General features: G+C 38.1%; 1 protein-coding gene across 3 annotated transcripts in view; it reads left to right on the forward strand.

Moving 5' to 3' along the window:
- ATP6V1H (ATPase H+ transporting V1 subunit H) overlaps nucleotides 1-24,623 on the forward strand; it is a 128,285-nt gene that overhangs the window by 70,148 nt on the left and 33,514 nt on the right. For 2 of the 3 annotated variants that reach the window (XM_010388010.2, XM_010388011.2), the window contains 4 exons: nucleotides 1,957-2,135; nucleotides 4,393-4,518; nucleotides 17,679-17,780; nucleotides 23,522-23,635. In XM_010388010.2, the coding sequence (XP_010386312.1) occupies nucleotides 1,957-2,135; nucleotides 4,393-4,518; nucleotides 17,679-17,780; nucleotides 23,522-23,635 (521 nt within the window). The remainder of the gene's footprint in view (nucleotides 1-1,956; nucleotides 2,136-4,392; nucleotides 4,519-17,678; nucleotides 17,781-23,521; nucleotides 23,636-24,623) is intronic. The other variant, XM_030937536.1, reaches the window with a different exon arrangement.

The raw sequence follows: 24,623 nt of genomic DNA on the forward strand, positions 1-24,623 counted from the left end.
GACATTGAATTTGGGAAACTTTCAGCCATTATTTCTTTAAATAAAATATCAGCCCCATTCTCTTCCTCCTCTCCTTTTGGTATCCCAGTTGCTCATATGTTGGGTCATTTGATAACATGTAACAGATTACTGAGCCTCTATTCATTTGTTAAAAATAATCTTTTATCTCTTTATTCTTCTCCTTGGATAATTTTAACCATTTTCAAGTTCACTTACTCTTTTTCTGTTTTATCTCCACTTGGTTCTTAACTCCATCAGCTGATTTTTTTATTTCAGAAATTGTAGTTTTACTTCTGGGATTTCTGTTTCTTTTTAAATAATTTATATGTTTTTTGTTTGAAATTTTTCATGTATTGAAAGCATTTTATTTCATTGAGGATTTTTATAATAATTGCTTTGAAGTCTTTGTTAGTTCTAGTGTCTGGTTCATTCTGGAGCTGTATTCAGACAGGATTTGGGTCTCCTTTATTGCTCTTTGTTTTCTGGGGCTCCCCCCAGCCTTACCCCTCAGCGTTCATGTTTTTCCAGCTTCACTTTTCTGGTTCCCCAGGCAAGAAAGACTATTTTTGGCTTTTCTGTGGCTTCTCTGCCACTGTGCCTTAGCTTCAGGATAAAAATTGCAGTGACAGGAACGTACTTGTATTGTTCCTTGACTTCCCTACTGTATGTGAGTATGAACTTCATACCAGTGTGTCTGCTTCTATTTACTGTTTTTTTAAGTAGTTGCCTTTTCAGTCTGTTCAGGTTTTATAGTTGTTTTCTGCCAGAGAGAGGTTGGTTCAGTAGGTTCTTAAATCCATCATACCTGAGTGGACATTCATGTTTTAGTTTTGAAGTAATTTTAAAAGCAAATTAATTTAGTTATACTGTTGCTGTTACTCTACTCATCTATTCATAATAAGGAGGATTGCAAGTAATTTCTCCTATCTATAGATGTAAGCACTGAGGAGGAATATTAGGTTTACAAATATTTTATTATTAAATATCAACTCTGAGCCGAGCACTTGTGATAGAAAGAAAAATAAGGCAAACTACTCTCAGGGTACTTAAAATCTGGTAGAAGCATAAAGGGAAGATTGGTGGGCATTGGTTTCACTGACTTCTGCATGCTAAGCTAAATCACTTTGTGCATTTGTTCAGCCTCATTATTAGGGATAGAACTAACTTGTAAAAAGAAAAAAATTCAAATTTTGTTACAATTGGAGTTAATTGTTACTGTGTGTGTGTTTTTTTAATTTGACAGGCTTTTTAAACCAGCTTTGTGAAAGTAACTTTTTTGAAAACAGAGGTCTGTCTTGTTGCCTCTTGTTCCAAGAGTTTAGCCTGGTCCTTACTTAGAAACATTGCTTAATTCCATGACAGCTTATTGTTACAAATTTGTGGATTCTTTTGCTGTTTTCTTAAGTACTCTTAAAAATAGAAAATCCTAGAAGAGAACTCAGAAATTTGCCTGAATGTTGCAAAACTTTTCTGATAATTGTTCAAACAAGGGAGTTTTAAAAATTGTTGTGCCTTGTGCACTTACAGTTTTATTATAGACGAGGGAAAATGGTGACAGACTGGGAACTGGAGAACTTGGCTTGACTGCGAACTTGAAGAAACTCTCTTTCTTAGTATCCTGTGTGCAACAAACGAGAGCTCACAGCCAGAGCAAGGCCATGAGAAAGGATTCTGGTGGATTTCATTGTAAACGTGTTCAGTGTTGTAGGGCTCATCTGGGTCAATAATTAAAGATGTTTAGTAATCCAGGAAATACAAAAGTGATCAGAAGTAGGCTTCTGATATGGGGCAGACACTCAGGAGCGAAGTAAGGATTTGAGATAGAGTCATCCACTTAAAGGTGATAGTTAAATTTGAGAATAGGAGGAGGAGAGAGACTATAAAAGAATGTGCAGAGGTCTGTAAACATCACATGACAAATTATATAATTTCTCACTATCACTTTGTCTAACCCAGAACTTTTTAGAAAAATCAACTGAAAGAGAAACTCGCCAAGAATATGCCCTGGCTATGATTCAGTGCAAAGTTCTGAAACAGCTGGAGAACTTGGAGCAGCAGAAGTACGATGATGAAGATATCAGTGAAGATATCAAATTTCTTTTGGAAAAGCTTGGAGAGAGTGTCCAGGACCTTAGGTGTGTTATTCTTTTTAATTCTCATGTGCTAGATCTGTCGGACTTTGTTTGACTTGCATAGCATTTTAAGAAAACCTGAATTTGTTGTCACCTATACAAATCAAGAGAGTTCACTAAAATACATTAATGTCTCCTGTGAAGACATCATACTGACATGGCAACAGTTGGACAGAACTGTGTGTTATCTCTTCTCATTTAGGGAGATTCCCACTGTTTTCTGCTGTCTAAACTCTGACCAGCTTTACTCCCTCAGGATGTGACTCCACCCTGGAGCTCCTCGAGAGTCTTCTCTTAGAGTCTTTTTAAGCAACAACGGTAGTTTGTTAATTAGTGGAGGAGGTTTGCCTGTATATGGAGAAAGTATTTGTTTTCCTGCTTTTTGAAGGACTTTTGTCTCATTTTTTAATATTAAAAGTAATGTAAATAATGTATATACAGGGAAAGAATTAGCCAGTATGGAAGGAACTGCATGCCACTCCCACCATCTTCACTGCCTCGCCTCACTCTCCCTCGGGTCTCTTGTGTTTGCTTCCAAAAAGCCTTCTAGCCCCTCTCTGCCTGTCCCCTACAACCCACAAATGGGGCTCTGCATATTCTTTTGGATCTTGTTCTTTTTTTGTTTCGTACATAATATCTTGATGATCTTTTCCATTAACACTCGTATTCTTTGTTTTTAAATTACCATTGGCACGTTTTTTTAAAGAGTTACTCTCTGGAAATAGATACTTGTCTTAGGTGGACTGGGATTTGGAGCCAGGCTGATTCTTGGAATTGTTTGGCTACTTTTTTCATGTGTGGCCTTGCACAAGCTTCTTGAGTTTTTCAAGTCTGTTTTCCTTTTTGTAAAACAGTAATAAAAATGTTAACCTTGCAGGATTTGTTGTGAGGTTCCGTCTGCTCTGCGAACGCCTTCAGCATAGTATGTGCTCCAGAAATGTATTTACCAGATGATTCAGTGCAGCCATAATCCCAAGGCCCAAAGATTTCCCAGAGGTGGGAGGTGTTATCTGTATCAGTGGTTTGTAATGGATTTTGTGGAGGAAGAAAAATGATTTTTATTATTCTAGAATTTCAAATATTTCAAATATGGATACATTGATTATAATAGGCAGGCCAGGAATAGGCTTCACAGCTATACATTCTGTTACTATGTTTATTAAAAACTGATGACTGGTTCTCTGTAATAGTCACTTAAGGCCTGTTTTTGTAAAAAATAAGATTAGTGATCGCTTTCTAAATGATTTAATCCATTTTAGCTAATTATTATTGATTTTTTACCTTGAATTTGGTAATTTCAAAAATACTATTTACATAAAGCTAATAGGGTGATGGGCGCAGCTAAAAGAGGCTGGTCTCTGTTTTTGCTATTATAGGATTAGGATATGAATATTAAAAATACTAGTTTACTTCTTGTACTAACTGGCCGTACATTAAAGTATTTTACTGCTTTATTCAAATGGTACCCTCTGATCAACTTATCTAGTACAGCTTGGTTATACTGAATTACTCGTAGTATTTGAATGGTTACATCTTTTTTAAATTTTTACTTGAGAGAAAGTCCAAGTATGTTCTGACAGTGTGTTTGTCTACTGGCTAACCACATTAAAAATGTTCATACTGTAAAGCTTGGAGTAATCAAGTTACTCTCCAGTGAATGGTTTTTAAATTAAGGTGAATTGCAGTTTGTTATATGTACAGAGGCTTTTGTCTTTAGTCTGTAATGGATTAATTCAATTATTTCTGTCTATACTCTTTGTCATCACATTGTAAAATATTGTGCCAATACGTGTGATTTTGTTTTTGTGATGTATTATTATAGTTTATGATATTTATAGTATAATGGAGTTTATCATGTTAAAGTACTATGCTTTTACATAACATATTATTTTGCCTATTGGTCTGGGAAATATAGTATTTCAAGTGTCATGGTAGAAATTCTGATAGATCTATCCATTTTTTTCTTATACACATTCATGTATATATTGGAGTAAGAATTTTGAAAGAAGTGTTGATTTTTATGTCTCATACCCAGCATTCAAATTTGACAGGAGGGTTGGACCTTACTACACTGAAGGAAATTTCACATGATTTATTAAAGATTATTTAAACTGTTTAAAGTTCGTTTAGTGGTAGTTTGTTAATGTACAGGATGGTCAGTCTTTGTAATTAAATAATAAGTGAAGACATTTTATTTTGCTTAATTTTGGAGTAACTGTCAGATTCTTACAAACCTTGAATTCTTTAAACATTTTTATAGTTCATTTGATGAATACAGTTCAGAACTTAAATCTGGAAGGTTGGAATGGAGTCCTGTGCACAAATCTGAGAAATTTTGGAGAGAGAATGCCGTGAGGTTAAATGAGAAGAATTATGAACTCTTGAAGTAAGTTTATTGTTCCACTTTACACTCTTAATATCTGTTATCCCAAATCCTCACCAACACTTGTTTTTGTCACTCTAAATTTTAGATATTCTGTGGTTTTAATTTGTATTTTCTTGCTGACTAATGTGGTTAAATACCTTTTCATATCCATTTGGCCATCTGGACATCTTTTCTTGGAGAAGTGCCTGTTCAAGTCTATTTTCTTTCCTTCTACAGGAGTTCTATATGTATTCTGAACATGAGGGTGTTGTCTCATATGTGTATTTTCATCACAGCCATTTTGTCCCCACTCTGTCGCATGCCATTTTACTTTTTAATGGTGTCTTGATGAAGAGGTGCTCTAAATTTTGATGTAGCTCAATTCATCGGTCTTTCCCTGTATGGCTAGTGCTTTTCTGTATCCTGGTTAAGAAGTTTTTGCCTACTCAAGGTCACGAAGATGTCTTTATATGATATCTCCTAGAAACTTTATTGTTTAACTTCTTATAGGTAGATACCCAGTCCATCTGGAATTGATTTTTGGGTAAGGCATAAAGTAGGGAACAGGATTTATTTTTTTCTTTCCATAGATATTTAATTGAACCAGCTCCATTTGTTGAAAACGTTTCCCCCAGTGCTCTCTGGGTTTACCTTTGTCATAATAAGATGACTGATATGTGTAGGTTTGTTTCTTTTTTTAGTGAGATGTAGTTTATATAGCATACAATTCATATGTTTAAGCGATAAAATTCAGTGGTTTTTAGTATATTCAGGTATTTGTGCCCATTGCTTCAAAAAGAAACCTCATATCCTTTGGCCATCACCTCTCTATCCACCCATCTACCTAGCCCTAAGTAACCACTGATACCTGGATTTGCCTGTTATAGAAATTTCATGTAAATGGAATCATGTATGTTTTTCGTGACTGGCTTCTTTCACGTACTGTAATGTGTTCAGGGTTCATCCATGTTGTGGAATTTATCACTACTTTATTCCTTTTTATGGTTGAATGATTTTCCATTATGTGGATAAGACCACATTTTATTTATGCACTCATCAGTTCATGAACTTTTGGGTTGTTTCTACCTTTTGGTTATTATAAATATTGCCCATAATAGTTGTGATACAAGTTGTGTGGGCATATGTTTTCATTTGTCTTGCTGTTAGATACTTGGGTGTGAAATTACTGAGTCATATGTTAACTCTGTGATTAACCATTTGAGGAACTGCCAGACTGTTTTCCAAAGTGGCTACACAATTTGCTATTCCCACCAACAGTGAATGAGGGTTCTGGTTTCTCCATATCTTTGCCAACATTTGTTATGACCTGACTTTTTGATTCTAGCCACCTGAGTGAGTGTGCAGTGATATCTCATTGTGGTGTCTATTTGTATTTCCTGATGGCTGATAATGTCAAGCATCTTTTTCATGTGCTCGTGGGCCATTTGTATATCTACTTTGGAGAAATGTCTGTTTAGATGCTTGGCTCGTTTTTCAGTTGGGTTGTCTTTTTATTACTTAGTTGTAAGGGTTCTTTATATATTCTGGATACAGGTCCCAGATCAGATATGTGATTTGTAAATATTTTGTCTCATGTTGTGGGTTATCTTATCACTTTCTTGACAGTGTCCTTTGAAGCACAAAAGTTTTAAAATTTCTATCAAGTCTAATTTATTTTTTCCTTAGTTATTCATGCTTTTGGTGTGTTGCCAAAACTGAGATTATGAAGATTTACTCCCATGTTTTCACAATATTTTTATAGACTTGGCTCTTACATTTGGGTTTTTGATCCATTTTGAGTTAATTTTTGTATATGGCATGAAGTAAGGGTACAACTTCTTTCTTTTGCATGTGGCTATCCAGTTGTCCTAAGTACTATTTGTTGAAAAGACTATTCTTTACTTATTGAATTATCTTGGCATCCTTGTTGAAAATCAGTTGACTATAGACTTGGGTTTATTTCTGGACTCTCTGCTGGTCAATAAGATTACTGTGATAGCAGTACCACACTGTTTTGATTGCTGTTGCTTTATAGTCAGTTCGGAAAACAGGAAGTATGACTTTCTACCTTTTTTCTTTTTATTAAGAAAAAGAGTGTGTCTTTAATGAGTCTGTAATTGGTAGATATTTTAAATTGTTACTAGAGTTTGCTGTCACACACAGTGTGAGAATTACTAATATATACCTTACTACAACTTTTAAAATAGACTTTAATTTTTAGAACAATTTTAGATTCACAGAAAAATCGAGCAAAAAATAGATTGCTTTCATATGCTACCTCTACCTCCACCAATACCATTTCCTGTTTCTAACATCCAGTTTTTAGCATTAGTGTGGTACATTTGTTACAATTGATTAATATTGATATGTTATTATTAACTAAAGTTCATACATAGTTTGCATTAGAATTCACTCTTTGTGTTGTGTATTTTCCTCATTCTGAACTTTTCAACTTTATGTATAGCTCTGTGGGTTTTGACAAGACTTACCTTTGCTCCAATGAATTGCCCTTGCTCCACTGTCACAAGATCAGTTGACTGTATTTGTGTAGGTCTATTTCTGGGCCCTCTCTTCTGTTTTAGCGATCTATTTGTCTATTCTTTTACCAATACCATATTGTTTTGAGTACTGTTTTTATAGTAAATCTTGAAGTTGGTAATGTCAGTCCTCTGACTTTGTTGTTCTTTAATATTGTGCTGGCCATTCTGGGTCTTTTGCTTTTCCATAACTTTAGAATATATGGAAACAGGCCGGGCGCGGTGGCTCAAGCCTGTAATCCCAGCACTTTGGGAGGCTGAGACGGGCGGATCACGAGGTCAGGAGATCGAGACCATCCTGGCTAACACGGTGAAACCCCATCTCTACTAAAAAATACAAAAAAAAAAAAAACTAGCCGGGCGAGGTGGCGGGCGCCTGTAGTCCCAGCTACTCGGGAGGCTGAGGCAGGAGAATGGCGTAAACCCGGGAGGCGGAGCTTGCAGTGAGCGGAGATCCGGCCACTGCACTCCAGCCCGGGCGACAGAGCTAGACTCCGTCTCAAAAAAAAAAAAAAAAAAAAAGAATATATGGAAACAAACTTTAGTTTGTCAGTATCTACAAAATAACTTGCAAGGATTTTGATTGGGATTGCATTGAATCTGTAGATGGAGTTGGGAACAGTTGGTATCTTGACAGTATAGTCTTTCTACTTGTGAATGTGGAATTATTTGTTTCGATTTTCTTTGATGCCTTTCATTTGGCTTTTGTTTTCCTCACATAGATCTTGCACATATTTTGTTACATTTATACCTAAATATTTCTCTTTCTCTCTCTTTTTTTGGTGCTAATGGTCTTGTGTGTGTGTGTGTGTGTGTGTGTGTTGTTGTCCACCCCCCTGCCTTTTTTTTTTTTTTTCTGAGACAGAGTCTCACTCTGTTGCCCAGGTTGCAATGGCGCAATCTCGGCTCACTGCAGCCTCCGCCTCCTGGGTTCAAGATTCTCCAACCTCAGCCTCCTGAGTAGCTGGGATTACAGGAGCGCACCACCATGCCTAGCTCATTGTTGTATTTTTAGTAGAGACGGGGTTTCACAATGTTGGCCAGGTCAGTCTCTAACTCCTAACCTCGTGATCTACCCATCTCGGCCTCCCAAAGTCCTGGGATTACAGGCGTGAGCCACCGTGCCTGGCCTTTTCCCCTTTTTAAGAGGCAGGATCTAGCTCTGTCACCCAGACTGGAGTGAAGTGGTGTGTTCATAGTTAACTGTAACGTCAAACTCCTGGGTTCAAGAGATCCTTCCATCTCAACCTCCTGAGCAGCTAAGACTACAAGCATATACCACCATGTCCGGCTATTTTTATTTTTATTTTTTTTAATTTTTGTGGAGATGGGATGTCACTCTGTTGCCCAGGTTGGTCTCGAATTCCTGGCCTCAAAGCAGTCCTCCTGTCTCTGCCTTTCAAAATGCTAGGATTTTTTCATAATGGTTGAACTAGTTTACAATCCCACCGACAGTGTAAAAGTGTTCCTATTTCTCCACATCCTCTCCAACAACTGTTGTTTCCTGACTTCTTAATGATTGCTATTCTAACTGGTGTGAGATGGTATCTCATTGTGGTTTTGATTTGCATTTCTCTGATGGCGAGTGATGATGAGCATTTTTTCATGTGTCTGTTGGCTGTATGAATGTCTTCTTTTGAGAAATGTCTGTTCATATCCTTTGCCCACTTTTTGATGGGGTTGTTTGTTTTTTTCTTGTATATTTGTTTGAGTTCTTTGTAGATTCTGGATATTAGCCCTTTGTCAGATGAGTAGGTTGCAAAAATTTTCTCCCATTCTGTAGGTTGCCTGTTCACTCTGATGGTAGTTTCTTTTGCTGTGCAAAAGCTCTTTAGTTTAATTAGATCCCATTTGTCAATTTTGGCTTTTGCTGCCGTTGCTTTTGGTGTTTTAGACATGAAGTCCTTGCCCATGCCTATGTCCTGAATGGTACTACCTAGATTTTCTTCTAGGTTTTTATGGTATTAGGTCTAACATTTAAGTCTCTAATCCATCTTGAATTTATGGAAAACAGTATGGCAGTTCCTCAAGGATCTAGAACTAGATGTGCCATATGACCCAGCCATCCCACTACTGGGTATATACCCAAAGGATTATAAATCAGTCTACTACAAAGACACATGCACACGTATGTTTATTGCGGCACTATTCACAATAGCAAAGACTTGGAATCAACCCAAATGTCCATCTGTGACAGACTGGATTAAGAAAATGTGGCACATATACGCCATGGAATACTATGCAGCCATAAAAAAGGATGAGTTTGCGTCCTTTGTAGGGACATGGATGCAGCTGGAAACCATCATTCTTAGCAAACTATCACAAGAAGAGAAAACCAAACACCGCATGTTCTCACTCATAGGTGGGAACTGAACAATGAGATCACTTGGACTCGGGAAGGGGAACATCACACACTGGGGCCTATCATGGGGAGGGGGGAGGAGGGAGGGATTGCCTTGGGGAGTTATACCTGATATAAATGATGAATTGATGGGTGCTGACGAGTTGATGGGTGCAGCACACCAACATGGCATAAGTATACATATGTAACAAACCTGCACGTTATGCACATGTACCCTAGAACTTAAAGTATAATAAAAAAAAAAAAATGCTAGGATTATAGGCATGAGCCACCATGCTTGGCCTAGTGCTATGTTTTTAATTTGAAATTCCAATTGTTCAGGGATAGTGTATGGGGAAACAAGTGAATCATAGATTTACCTTGTATCCTGCAACTTTACTGTAATTATTTCTTTTATTTCCTTTTTTGTTTTATTACACTTAATAATACTTCCAATATGATGGTGAATACAGTGATGAGAGGGTACATCCTTGCCTTGCTCCTGATCTTAGGGAGGAAAGCATCTAGTTTCTCATTATTCAGTATGATGTTAATTATAGATATTTTTTTTTGCACACCATCTTTATCTGATAAAGTTGAGAATGTTTCCCTCTATTCCTAATTTGCTGAGAGTTTTTATCATGAATGGATATTGAATTTGTCAAATAATTTTCTTGACTCTATTGATATGATTTTTCTTTTTTAGCCTGTTGGTGTGATGGGCTACATTAATTGATTCTCAAATATTACACTAGCCTTGCATAGCCGGACTCAATCCTGTTTGGTCATAGTTTAATAATTCATTTTATATGTTATTAGATTTGATTTGCCAATATTTCTGTTGAGGATTTTTGCATCTGTGTTCATGAGAGATAGTGCTCTGTAAATTTCCTTTCTTGTGATGTCTTTTTCTGATTTTGGGATTATGGTAATGTTGGTCTCATAGAATGAGTTGAGTTGTTCCGTCTGCTTCTATTTTCGGGAAGAGACTGTAGAGAATTGGTATTGTTTCCTTCTTAAATGTTTGACATAATTTACCAGTGAGAACATGTGGGCCTGCTGCTTTCTGTTTTGTAAGGTTATTAATTACTCATTTCTTTAATAGATATAAGCCTATTCGATTATCCACTTCTCCTTAGGTGAGCACTGTGAAGGCCACCTAACTTCCATAAGACTGGACTCCTTGGGGTTTTTATTTCTGTAGCTAGTTTTTGTTCAGTCTTTAGCAATTAGTCAGTTTCCCTTTAAGTGTTTCTACCAGTTGATAGATCCAACAGCAGTTTCTGCTCCCAATAAGCTTTGATTCTCTGTCACCCATCTCTCTAGCTTCCAGGGAGGTGGTTTGTCCTGGGACCTCAGTTCTCTGATGGATCCCGATGGATCTAAGAAGACTTGTTTTGTTCAACATTTGTTTTTTTTCCTGCTGTGAGGATCGGAGTGATGATTTCCAAGCTCTTTACATGCTATACCAGAAACTGGAAGAAGTCTGCTCTTTTGTTTCCAAGATGATTTTGGCTATTCTGGGTCCCTTAACATTTCATATGAATTTTAGAATCACCTCGTTAAAATCTACAAAGAACCCAGTTTGGACTCTAATAGGGATTCCGTTGTAGCTGTATGTCAGTTTGGGAAGTATTTGGTATTCAGATCCATGAACCTGGGATGTTTTCTGATTTGTTTAGATCATATTTAATTTCTTTCAACAGTGTTTTGTAGATTTCAGAATATAAATTTGGCATGTCTTTTGTTAAATTTATTTCTAAATATTTTGTCCTTTTGATGCTATTGTAAATGAAGTTGTTTTCTTTTTTAAAATTATTTATTGCAAGTTTATAGAAAAACAATTGAGTTTTGTAGATTGACCTTATAATACCCTTTTCTTTATTGGATTCCTTTGCATTTTCTGTCTGCTGTTGGCCCTCGAATATGCAGGAATTAGGGATGCCGACCCTCCTTCCCCACAGTCAAAAAGCCACGTATAATTTTGAGCTTCTCCAAAACTTAACTACTAATAACTTCCTGTTGACTAGAAGCCTCACTGATAACAAACAGTTGATTAATACATATTTTGAATGTTACCTGTGTTATATACTGTATTCTTACAATAAACTAGAGAAAAAATATTATCAAGAAAATCATAAGAAAGAGAAGATATATTTACCATCCATTAAGTGGAAGTGGATCATTGTAAAGATCTTCATCCTCCTCGTCGTCATGTTGAGGAGACTGAGAAAGAGAAGATGTTGGTGTTGCTGTTTCAGGGGTGGCAAAGGTGTAAGAAAATCCATGTGTAAGTGGACCTGTGCAGTTCAGACTTGTGCTGTTCAATGATCAACTGTACAAGATTATGTCATCTGTGAATACAGAGTTTTCTCACTTTTTCAATCTGGGTGCGTTTTATTTCTGTTTTTTGCCCAATTGCTCTGGCTAGAACCTCTCCTATGCAAATGTCTTCATGAATTCTTTGTTACATTCCATAATCTATTTGTCTGTTCTTACTCTAATACTATGTTATGTTAATTGCCATTCATTTTTTCTGTCTTGGTGTCTGATAGTATGAGCTTGCCTGTTCTTCCAAGGTGTCTTGGTGCTTTCTGGACTTCTGCATTTCTGTATGCATTTTAGAATCAGCTTGTCAAACAAATGGTTTGACCGGTAGTTCGATTGGGATTGAAACCATAGTTTATTCCAGGGGGAACTGATATTATTTTAATTTGGAAGGAGGGTCCTCCAATCCATGAACATGGTAGTGTATCCCTTCATTTATGTAGGATTTCCGTTGGATAATGTTACCCTCTTGTCCGTCTTTCATTACATTTTTTCCTTTGTGTGTGATTTTTTTTATAGTGTTCCTATAGATCTTGCATTACAGTTTTTCACCTTCTACCTCAACTTCAATGGAACTTTTTGTGATGATAGAAGTAGTTTATATCTGTGCTGCTCAGTACAATAGTTTGTCACTAAAGGGCACTGGAAATGTTCTTGGTAACTGGGAAACTAAATTTTAACCCAATTTAACCTTAAAACAAACCACATGTGGCTAGTGGTTGTCATATGAGGCAGCACAGTTTGAGTCTGGTATCTAAAAATACTGGTATAAATAGTTCTGTGTTGTAAATCAGGTTGCTCCTTTGGCTTACCTCCCTGCCAGCTTGGTATTTGGTTTTCTCATATTTAACATTTGTTCTTCTGACTTTCTGCTTCAATATTTTATTGTTTTTGTTTCATTTCCCATTTCGTCCTTCCTTATAGATTTATACTTTTAAGAAATCCTCTTACTGTCATTTAAATGAGGCATCCAGATGGAGCATTTTTTAGATCCACCTGTCTGTGTTGTTTAGACTCAATTTTCTGTGTATTACTGAAAATGATACATTATTCTTATTTAAACAAAGTGTGGCAAATCAAAGTGAGTGATTAATGTCAGCAAGACTGACAGAATAGGAAGTGGGAAGGAATGGATTAGTTTTTCATTGTTACCTTTTGACTTTGAGTTTTAACAACAAAAAGAGCTTGGATTTATTTTTTAAATCTAGTTTTTAGAAAACTTGAATATAATGGAGGGGAACATTTTACAAATTGTTACAAAAGCATTATGTATATCTTTATTATGATACACTTAAAGAGACTTTTGAAAAGGGTACCTTCTATATTTTGGTGTTAGGTTTTAATTTTTGTGGCTTCTTCAGATTATTCCCTTTTCCTTTGTATGACACTGTGATTTTTCTGAATAGCCAGGAACAATGGTATATGGTATTTTTCTTTTTTTTTCTTTTTTTTTTTTTTTTGAGACGGAGTCTTGCTGTGTCACCCAGGCTCGAGTGCAGTGGCACGATCTTGGCTCACGGCAAGCTCTTGCCTCCCAGGTTCACACCGTTCTCCTGCCTCAGCCTCCTGAGTAGCTGAGACTACAGGTGCCTGCTATCACGCCCGGCTAATTTTTTCTATTTTTTAGTAGAGACGGGTTTTCACTGTGTTAGCCAGGATGGTCTCGATCTCCAGACCTCATGATCCGCCCGCCTCGGCCTTGCAAAGTGCTGGGATTACAGGTGTGAACCCACCGTGCCCAGCTGATGTATGCTATTTTTCTTTTATGTTTATATGATGATGAGAAATTTAAAATTATTGTTTGTCTTTAGTTTTTATTCTTGTTAATGGAGAAACCAAACTCTGTGAAATATTTTTAAGAGGTTTCTTCTGAGCCAATATGAGTGACCACCATCTTGGGAAAAACAGTCTTACGGAGCCCTGAGAAAGTGTACCTGATTTCTGATTTACATTACTGGTGGCCAGTTGTGCCTAAACTCCAAAAGGAAAAGGGTATTATGAGTTTTGTCTGATCCCTCTTCCCATCATAGCCTGAAACTCAGTTTTTGAGGTTTCTCTGGGGTCCCCTTGGCCAAGAAGGGAGTCTCTTCTGTCACTTGGGGTGTTACCAGTTGTGAATCTGTGTGGGTCTGCAGCAACTCGATCCTTGCCTCCTTGGAGGAAATAATTCTGCTGAGGGGCAGAAATAGGTTTAAGGCAGAGTGAGAGACGAGGGCAAGTTTTAGAGCAGAAGTGAAGGCTTATTAAAAAGATTTTACAGCAGGAAAGAAAGGAAGTAAAGTACACTTGGAAGAGGGCCAGGTAGGTGACTTAGGAGATCCAAGTGCCCTGTTCTGCCCTTGACTTGGGGTTTTATACATTGGCATGGTTCTGGGGTTTCCATTTCTCCTCCTTCAGTGTTTCCCTTGGGCTGGCCTGTCACGTTCAGTGGCCTGCCAGCACTTGGGAGGGGCCACATGCACAGTATGTTTACTGAAGTTGTGTTCATGCTCACTGGAGGCATTTTTCCCTTGGTTGAGCATTCCTAGAGGAAGGTCATATACCGGTTAAACTCTGCCATTTTGCACCTTAGTGCGCATGCTTGAGCCTGCCCACCCCACTCTTGAGATATTATTGGGAAGCTGCTAATCACCAGCTTCAGGTGTTTTCTATTGTTGGGAAACTGTCTTTCCCTGGCGCCAGCTGCAACCAATTATTATTTTAGAGTGGCAGCTTAACAACCCCCTGATCATGTCACCTGATATTCTTTACATTCTTATAAATTATCTGCAAGAAGTCAATGACAGGTACTAGTGCTGCCCATTTAAGATAGATCTGGATGAAATCTTTATTTGATTCTGCTGTTTAAAAAGCACCATGCATACTGGTCTTCCTTTTGTCTGTGGATAACCACACTTACATCAGGTAATTCCAGACTTAGCACGTAGGTAAGTTAATTTTTCCCTCTCGCTTTTGAACTGTAGAGAAAATACCTTGTAGCTTGTATGTTAGTAGTTTTGAAATAAATATATATTTTGAATAAGGAAATACTCTGAAATATAAGAAGCCATGGTGATAGAAGAAAAGGAAAAGCTGAGAGGGAAAACAAGTTTCTAAAACTGAGGGAAAACATTGTGAAAGAGAATGAATGTATTTGTTGAGTGATGAATTAGAATAATAATGTAAATTCTAATTTGATTTGAACAGATGCTTTTCAAGATTACATTTCTAGCTAATGTCGAGGCAGAAATCACATTTGGTCTAACTACAGAGCTGTGGTGTGTTGCTGCCTGGATCCATTGGACTATTTGATAGAATCATGACTTGTTGTTAATGTGGCAAAAGAGGTTTGGATTGTGATTGATGAATCTATTGTTGACTTAACTGTATTCAGATACATCTTGGAGGGAACTCTCTCATTGAGTACCAAAAAATCTCTTATTTTGAACCTTTCTTTTGAACATTTTAATTGATGATTTGACACAGAAATAGCATGCTCAGCAGGTTTATAGCTAATAATACAAAGATGTTTTCTTTGTTGCTGAAGATATTCAGTGGACTTAATGGTCCTGAAGGGTAAGAGTTAAAATCATGTCCACATTTTGCAGATTTGACTAGAAAGTCTGTGATTCCTTCCAGTTGTAACATTATTTGACTCTAAGACTGTGCTTCTCAAATGTTAATGGAGATCTTGTTAAAATGCAGATTCTAATTCAGTAGTCCTAGATTAGGGTCTTTGATCAGCATTTCTAAGTAACCAGGTGATGTCCATGCTGCTGGCGTGTACACCGTATTTTGGGTATCAGGGAGGGCCTCAGCCGTATGGAGAATGGCTTAAATCACTGAGAATGGTTTAAGGCAGGGATTGGCAGCGTGATTTGGTAAAGACCCAGGTAGTAAATATTTTTGACTTTTTGAACCATTTTGTTTCTATCCCAAATTACTCACCTCTGCCATTGCAGTGGCAGCTATGGGCAACAAGTAAACTAATGAACCTGGCTGTGTTCCAGTAAAACATTTACAGAAACAGATGGCATCTGGGTTTGGACTTGAGCTGTTATTTCCTGACTTCTGGTTTGATGTATTCAGAATGTCAGTCTTAAATAACGAAATTCAGAAAGTAAGATTAAATACAGAGATTGTTCGAGCTCAAAGCTTGAAGATGGCTACCTGAGAGCATAGATTCAAGTTGCCTTGAATATACACTCCAATTAGTAGCAGTTACAAGTGGGCTTTTTTTTTTTTTTTTTTTTTTTTTTTTTTTTTGAGACGGAGTCTCGCTCTGTCGCCCGGGCTGGAGTGCAGTGGCCGGATCTCAGCTCACTGCAAGCTCCGCCTCCCGGGTTTACGCCATTCTCCTGCCTCAGCCTCCCGAGTAGCTGGGACTACAGGCGCCCGCCACCTCGCCCGGCTAGTTTTTTGTATTTTTTTAGTAGAGACGGGGTTTCACCGTGTTAGCCAGGATGGTCTCGATCTCCTGACCTCGTGATCCGCCCGTCTCGGCCTCCCAAAGTGCTGGGATTACAGGCTTGAGCCACCGCGCCCGGCCCACAAGTGGGCTTTTAAGGGAAAAAGAAGAGGCAGTTCCTAAGTCGTTTATCAAGAATTTACATTAAAATGACATAAACTGTTGATTAGCTGTACATTGATGTTCGTATCACAAATTCCAGGAACATGAGGGTAATGAGTGGGACAGTTAGGGACAAACTGCCTTTAAATAATTGCCCTTGGACCCACATTCTTGTTTCTGGGTGTGAAAAATTTTATATATTTCACATAGCTTTGACGACTCTGAGCTATTTTTCTTTTCTTGAGAACAGATGTTATATTTTAAATAATTTTTGTTAATGTAATTTGCTTATAATTTCATAAAATTTCTTGATATTTAAATTATCAAAATAAAAACGAAGTAATCTTTTGAAATTATCAAATTGTTTCAGTTGAATTAAATTTAATTTTAGAATAATTTGCAAGTTAGCCTTTTAAAAACATACATAGTTTGAAATGTTAAAAACATAAATAGATATATGAGAAACTGAATATATGTCTTGTTTCATCTTGAAGGCAGAGAGAACTAAAGTGGAGAGGTTTCTTCACTGCTATTCAATCTCAGACTCTTCCTGAGGAGGAACTAGGATCAGCAGGCCGTGGTCTCTTTCGGTGCCTAGACATACCTTACCTACATCTTTATATACCATTACTTATACATGTCATCAGACTAAATGTATTGATCTGTGATCTGTCATTTTTCCTTCCTATGACTTGAAGTCATTTAACATGACTGTCTTAATACATATTACAATGGCAGGTGGTAATTAGTACTATAAAGAAAAGTGGAGTAGGAAAAGAGAATGATGGGAAGAATACTGCCTTAGGGTAATCCTGGGCTCTTATACAAGAGATGACATTTGAGCTGAAAACTGAATATTGTCTCTCAGTGTACTAGTGGGTTCAGTTGGCTAATTTGTTAAGGTTTATGGATCTGTTTCTGAGTTGCTGGGATATTAGAAAGAGTTGTTTTTATATGTTGGTCTTCTACCAAGCCATTTAAAAAACCTTCATTCTGACTGGTTATCACAGTTATGCTCTGCTTTTAGAATGAATTGAGAAGTTTTCCATCTATTTTTAGGCCCTTGAGCATTAAAATACCAGTAGGTCCTAGGGTTTACAAATAGCTTATGAAAATATATATAATTAGCAGTTTTGTGTTAAAATAACTTTTATTCATGTTCTAGTTTTCTTGAGGCGGGGAGTCCCTGATATTTTGGAAATTGTGCATGGCCTACATTGTGAATCTGAAAGAAACTTGTTATATATGTATGACGCTTTGAAGGTTTGAAAACTGCAAATTTATGTGTAATAGTGAAATATTTAGAAGAATATGAATATACTAATAAATGTCTATTTTCAGGAAGATATCTTCATTATACCTGTGCTCTGTTGTATTCTATAGAAAAATTAGAACTTGATCTCTCTTTGGATAAAATTTGTTTCAGAATCTTGACAAAACTTTTGGAAGTGTCAGATGATCCCCAGGTCTTAGCCGTTGCTGCTCATGATGTTGGAGAATATGTGCGGCATTATCCACGAGGCAAACGGTAAGAGAAAGCCATTCATTTCATTTGGTTTCTTGAAACCTTCAATGTAGAGTCTAAAATAATGTACTTATCTAAAATGGAGTAGGTTAGCAAAGGAACTAACAAAGTAAATGAAATCAAGTTTGCCACAGTAGTGAGAATTATGATAAACCCAGTTAAAAATGAGTAGTATAGGCCGGGCGTGGTGGCTCATGCCTGTAATCCCAGCACTTTGGGAGGCCATGGTGGGCAGATCACGAGGTCAGGAGATTGAGACCATCCTGGCTAACACAGTGAAACCTCTTCTCTACTAAAAAAAAAAAAAAAAAAAAAAAAAAAATTAGCTGGGCGTGGTGGCACGTGCCTATAGTCCCAGCTACTCGGGAGGCTGAGGCAGGAGAATTGCTTGAACCCAGGAGGCGGACGTTGCAGTGAGCCGAGATCGCACCACTGCACTCCAGCCTGGGTGACAGCGAGACTGTCTCAAAAAAAAAAAAAAAGTAGTATAAAAATATAAGTGCACTTGTATAATACTACTGTGTAGATCACATTAGATATTTCATGTTAAATATTTTCTTTAGTTTGTATGATTTAATTCAGTAGCCATTTTGCGAGCACTGGCTATTTTTTGTCTACTATTTGTACTTACAGAGATGAATTAAGCATAAAATATTTACTTATCTGGCCCTTAGGAAAAGAATTGCCACCCCCCCGTAACCTGAATCATAAGGAAAAGGACTGCTTGGTTAGTGCTTGCCAAGTCCCTCTGTAGTGACTCACGCACACTAAGACGGAAACTGAAATGGATTTCTCCAAGTTTCGCAGAAATGCGGTTGTCCCTTTTGTACTTGGCCCTTTCAGACCAAATATCTGGATACAATTAAGGGATGGTTAAAAAGTAGTGAGGTTTGCTATTGGAATGGGCCACATAGATTTTGTAGCAGTGGAAGGATAACAGCAACCTCAGCATCTGAAGAATACCTCAGAACCTGGAGATACAGGGGAGGGAGGGACATCAGTGATCTTTGTTTCCAGTGAACTGCCTCTAGAGCTTTCTTCAAAGGAAAACACACAGATCTCCCAAGCTGTTGCCAGTGACTTCTGTTTAATTGAGTGCTGGACCTGTCACCAACTGCCAGATAGCTTTCACTGCTATACCATGGCCACTCTGTTTAACCTTACTGAAAAATTTATTGGAAACAGAAGAGATAATGGTAGCTCCTGCACCTCCTAAGCAAAATGCCTGTCAGCAACTCTGTATGTCTCTCCCATTTCCCCAATTCTAAAGCTATCCCTCAGCCATCCCATGGTGCGGACAAATGTCCCCTGACTGGTGGCATCGACAAATAGGCCAGTCTCTCCTTAAAATAAGGACTCAGTTATTTGAACTGAACTCAGACTCTGAAGGTTTATCATCCAGCCAGGAGGTCACCCAGCCTGTTTCCTTAACTCATGAAGGTCTCACTTGGGTGGCCCCAGCAATGATAAACCACTTTCCAGGGGCATGATGAGTACCCTGGTATTATACTTTATGGAAGCCAGGCATTAACTCATCTGCCTCTTACAGGGACAGTAACTTGCACTTTAGGGGTGGTCTTAAGGAACCTTCAGGTAATTCAGGAAACACTACCAGTAGATTGCGTAGTCATCAGACAGGTGTGGAGAGCTCTGTAAAAGGAGGCTGTCCTTGTAGACTCTGATGATTCATTGCATTTGTTTAGGTGGTTGAGTTCAGGACCCTGCGGGACATGGGTGGTGAGGTCAGTGCTGCATGTTGGCCTTATCCTGGTGCTTGGAGTTTTGTAGGTAGTAGCCTTAATGAAATGGCATATAAAACTAATTAAGTGGACCTGGTCCCAGCCTGTGCCAGCCAGATTCATCAGAACCACCCACAAGTGTTGTGTTTATGGATAAATTTTTTGGAAGGTAAGATGGTGTAGAAATGAGGGGTTGATATTGTACAAAGACATTTCTCATGCCTTTCTTTTTTCTTTGTTTCCCAATAAGCCTTTTGGACTCCTCTCTCTCAGCTTTCTGAACTTCTTGCAAGACGAGGCACTGAATGCCCTTTACAGAGAGGTTCGTCTGCCTAAGAGCAATGGGCAGATGTGCTTACTGCCATATGAGAGATTGGGGTTTCTCTAAGTTTAGGGTTCCTCTTATACAGTGTACAGGGCTCATCTGGCTCCCTTTATGTTGGCTTGTGGAAATTGAGGCTTGGGGGACCAGCACTAAAATGCTAGTATCTTGCTATTTCTGTTACTGTGAACAATAAACTATCTTTTGTCTCAGACCTAGGAGTCTCATGTCTTCTACCAGGATCCATGAAACTATGGCAGGCTAACTTGTTAGCTGCAAGTAGGGTAAAAACTAAGACCCTCATAGTTCTTGACACAGTAATATCAAGAGCTGTCCAAAATTAATATCATTCCAAAATAATCTGTTTTTCTATGGAAAATTAAAGATCTTTAGATAAGGCAAATATAAATGTAGCTAATAGTCAAATCTGTAACTCATCTAAAATGTGTTAAACATGAAAAACAGATGATCGATGGTATATAGAGTTCTCTTAGATTTATAAGTGCTAAAAAGCAAATGAAGATAAAAATATGATCGTTCTAAAATCCTGAAAGTGAAAAGCTTGTTGAAGAATTTATCTTCTCACAGCACTGCCTCAGTAGCCAGCCAGTGTTTCAAATGTTTCTTATGGCTATGTTGTGCAGACCTGACCTGCAGCCCAGGCAGAAACCTGCTGTGCCTTCACATAATTCTGCTCTACTGCTCTGTTCCTTTCTTTCTCCCTGCTTTACTGTTTCTCCCTAAGAAGGATGATCTCTCCCACCGTGCTGTACCTTTGTTAGACTTCCTATCACCAGCAACTGCTGCAGTCGATCCTCCGTGCTTTTCCTAAAATAGCCTTTTTTGGCCCAAAACCGTGGCCATGCTAATTCTTTTCTACGTCCTTCCAGTGGCTTATATTTACATCATGGACTAATATAGTCATTCTTTATTCTGAAGCCTCTCACCAGCATAACTTATTTTCTATGCAAGCTCCAGATCCTTCTGCTTTGAGATATGTTTTCGAATTATTTTCTCCTCATTAAGACTCTGCCTTTTGAAACTTCTCAAAAAAAAAAAAAAAAAAAAAAAAAAAAAGGCAGTGTTTTCTCTCATGGTTATAGGAGGTTTTTTTTTTTTCCCCAAACTTTATGGATGTTCAGTGGATTTGCAGACCAACAATTTGAACTAAGTTTTCAAAAAGATTATTCATAATCCTCAGACATTTTAAATTACGTAATTCTTTCATGTCAAGTATTAGAATTATTTTGTTTTTGAACTTTTACCAAGTTATCTAGAACAGACTTCTTGAGTCATAAGAAAGGATCGCTGGACGCAGTGGCTTACGCCTGTAATCCCAGCACTTCGGGATTCAGTCGTATTTTGCTCACAACATGGCAGTTTTCTGAGATTGTATTTTGATCCTCATTATTCATTGGTTCCAGAATTGTGAATTTGCCCACCTCCTAAAAAGTTTATTTTCAACACCCGTGCCAGTGCTGAGGCGCTTTCGCAGTTATCCGTGGACATGTATAGAGTTGTTGAATAATTGGAGTCGCTCATGGACACATCCGCAGCTGTGGGGGAACAAGGCAGCGTTCCGCCATCCTGTGTTCTCTCTTATGCTAGAAACAAGCGTCCTTTACGTGGTCTGTTAGTGCCATATTTTTTTTGCAGTTTTGTGGGGTTTTTGTGTGTGGGGGGGCGATTTTGCTGTTTAAAATTGCCTCAAACCTTCTGCTGGAGTGCTGTGTAATGTTCCTAAGCGCAAGAAGGGGCTGTTACGTGCCTGTGGAGAAAACTCGTGCATTAGGGAAGCTTCCTTCAGGCAGGAGCTACGGTGCTGTTGGCTGCTAGCTCAGGCCTCAGAGGCAGTCTAGAGAGCAAGCAGCCTGTGACTGTGCTCTGGGAAGCTCAGTGGGGCTCTAAAACCGACTGTGAAAGGACCTTGTCAGCTATTTTAAGGATTTGGGTCCTTTGTTTTATTTTTATTTATTTTTTTAAGAAACAGGGTCTCACCCTGTTGCTCCAGCTGGAGTGCAGTGGTGTGATCATAGCTCACTGTAACCTTGAGCTGGGCTCAAGTGATCCTCCCACCTCCGCCTCTCAAGTAGTTGGTTCTACAGGTGCACACCGCCATGCCTGGCTAATTTTTTATTTTAATTTTTTTGTGGAGACAGCGTCTCATTGTGTGACCCAGGCTGGTCTCGAACTCCTAGGCTCAAGCAGTTTGTCCTAGCTTGGTCTCCCAAAGTGCTGGGATTACAGCCATGAGCCTGGCCTGGGTCCTTTTGTTAAGAGAAGTAGAAGCCACTGAATTTTAAGTAGTAAAAATAATATGCAGAGTTTTGCTAAGATCCCTTGGGCTACAGTGAGAATGAGAGGCAGGAGAGCATCTTGTATCATCGTTGCTGCAGAGCTGGGCTTGGTGTCCTGCAGGGACATAGGCTTTATGTCCTTTAATCATCACAGCAACGCTGTAAAGATGTCCTTGTCCTCCCTATTTGTCAGGGAGGAATTTACCAGGTAAAGGACTTGTCTAATTACCATGTTTGATAAATGGCTGAGCTGATATGTTAGATAATGTTTTAAAGTACGGTGCCTGGCATGCAGTAAGCACTCAGTTAATGTTTGATGATACTTATATTATGTTCTTTTTGTTCCCCTCAGTTCAATACATTTTTTTTAAAAAACCATGCTTTAAAGAATAAAATATGAAAAGGTATGCAGATAAAAGCTTCCCTTTCACTCCCACTCCATCTACTTCTTTCTTTCTGACCCCAGAAACCTTACTGATCTGTGAGATTGTCTTAAACCACCAAACACCGTACTGTATTAAGGTGCCACTTGTCACTGACTGTATAGTAGGTATCCTCCACTAGACAGGACTGGGGACTGAAGAATGGACAGGGCAGTCCACACTGTTTTGTGGAAGTTGAGACTCCACAGCTCTGTCTGTAACCACACTTTTGCAAAGGAACAGAGGACCTATTTCTGTGCATGACGAAAATAACCATTTTTACTTTCCTTTGTGTATGTAATAAGTGGATTTTCAGGGTGTTGGAAGTGTGGTGATAGAAAGCAGTGTCGGTTGTCAGTCATCTCGGTGCTCTCAAAGATATGAATGTTCTCCTCCATCTCACTGCCCAAGTCACATGGCATATCCCATTGTTCTGAGAAACGGGTGGTTATCTTAAAATCAGTAGTCTTTTCCAGAAAATTAGCATGGGTGCTCTTTAACCCTCTGTTCCCTGCTATCTACATCTAAGCCCCTATCTGTCACACAGCACAGTCACTGGTGGGCTTGATATTGATTGTATGTTATGATGAAAATTAGATGGTGTTCAATACTGATTTTAAACAAGCAAGAAATACTGATAATAAAAACGTTAATACTCAACCACTTAGAAAACCATGATCTAAAATGCTGGTGACTGGGTGGTATCTGGGCAGATCATACTTTTCTGGATTAGGGATGAGAAATGAGAACAACTGTTGGATTTATCATTAGGAATTCAAAAAAGAAAATATTTGAATACTGTAAATCTGTGGTTCAGGGAAAATGATGTAAAAAAAAAGACACATGTTTGGTTTATTTACGCACATCGTTACTTTCCTTTTTAGCATTTTGGTATTTGAGATGCTTACAAACTGTGAATTTGAGAGTAATTGCATCTTCCTCACCACGTCTCTCCTGTTTGCAGGGTCATCGAGCAGCTTGGCGGGAAGCAGCTGGTCATGAACCACATGCATCACGAAGACCAGCAGGTCCGCTATAACGCTCTGCTGGCCGTGCAGAAGCTTATGGTGCACAACTGGTATGCCACAGCTTTTTGCTCACACTCGTACAGTAGTCTGCAAAACCTCACTTGCCATTCTAAAAGTTCTTATGTAAATGCCTTGAATGACCATTTTTAAAATCAGTGATTTTGATTCAAAATTTAGAAATATGTTTTAGTAATTCAAAGCAATAACACAATAGTTTTAAAAAGATGGGCTGCACTCAAGGTCTCAAGTGTATATTCAAAATAATAATTTCAAAAACAACTCCAGAGGTAACTCAAAGGATCCTGTGACATAAGTCAGTCAGTTCTTTTTGGAGTTGAATGCAGTTGGACTACTGATTCCTTTAGAGATGCCACAATTTTGCAAGGCTTAACTATTCAGCATATGGTAAATTGAATGAATTTTACCAATTCACATAAAAACACTAAAAGCTGATGAAACTCAGATTCAGCTCTCACATTTCATTCATACAGTTTATGCTTTTGAAGTAACTAAAGTTGTGCTTCTTTGTTGCCTGTTTTTATTTTTAAAATAAAAATTAGTGACTTTTTTGTATCCACTTAAAACAAGATCAATTAAAGAGTAACTACTTAGACATAATGGTGAGCCCTTTGTGTACATAATAGAAGAAATGAAGAAATGAAGATTCCCCTTGGCATAGCTGCTTTTAGCTGTAGGTTGGGTGTTCAGTGCCTTCATCACTATCCTAAACAGTTCAAATGCCTCTCCATTCCCCAGCCTCTGGAAGGATGCTCTGTTTTGGACTATTTTTGTTAAGGCATCAGGAACAAATATACATTGCTTTTAACTGACAGTAATGCTACCAGCCTTTCCAAAGGAGAGGATTAATGATGCACTAGCATGGGTGCGTTTTGAGGATGCAGGCAAATACAATGTAGGAGAATATCCAGGAGTGCTGCTGTGGTATCATGTGTTAAATATTATGTTCCTGCCACTTAACACTTTTATCATAAATAGTGACATTTATGTAAATTCTTACAACTGCTTTTTGAGCACTTT

This window comes from Rhinopithecus roxellana, chromosome 9 (assembly GCF_007565055.1).
Source record: "Rhinopithecus roxellana isolate Shanxi Qingling chromosome 9, ASM756505v1, whole genome shotgun sequence".
Taxonomy (NCBI): Eukaryota; Metazoa; Chordata; class Mammalia; order Primates; family Cercopithecidae; genus Rhinopithecus; species Rhinopithecus roxellana.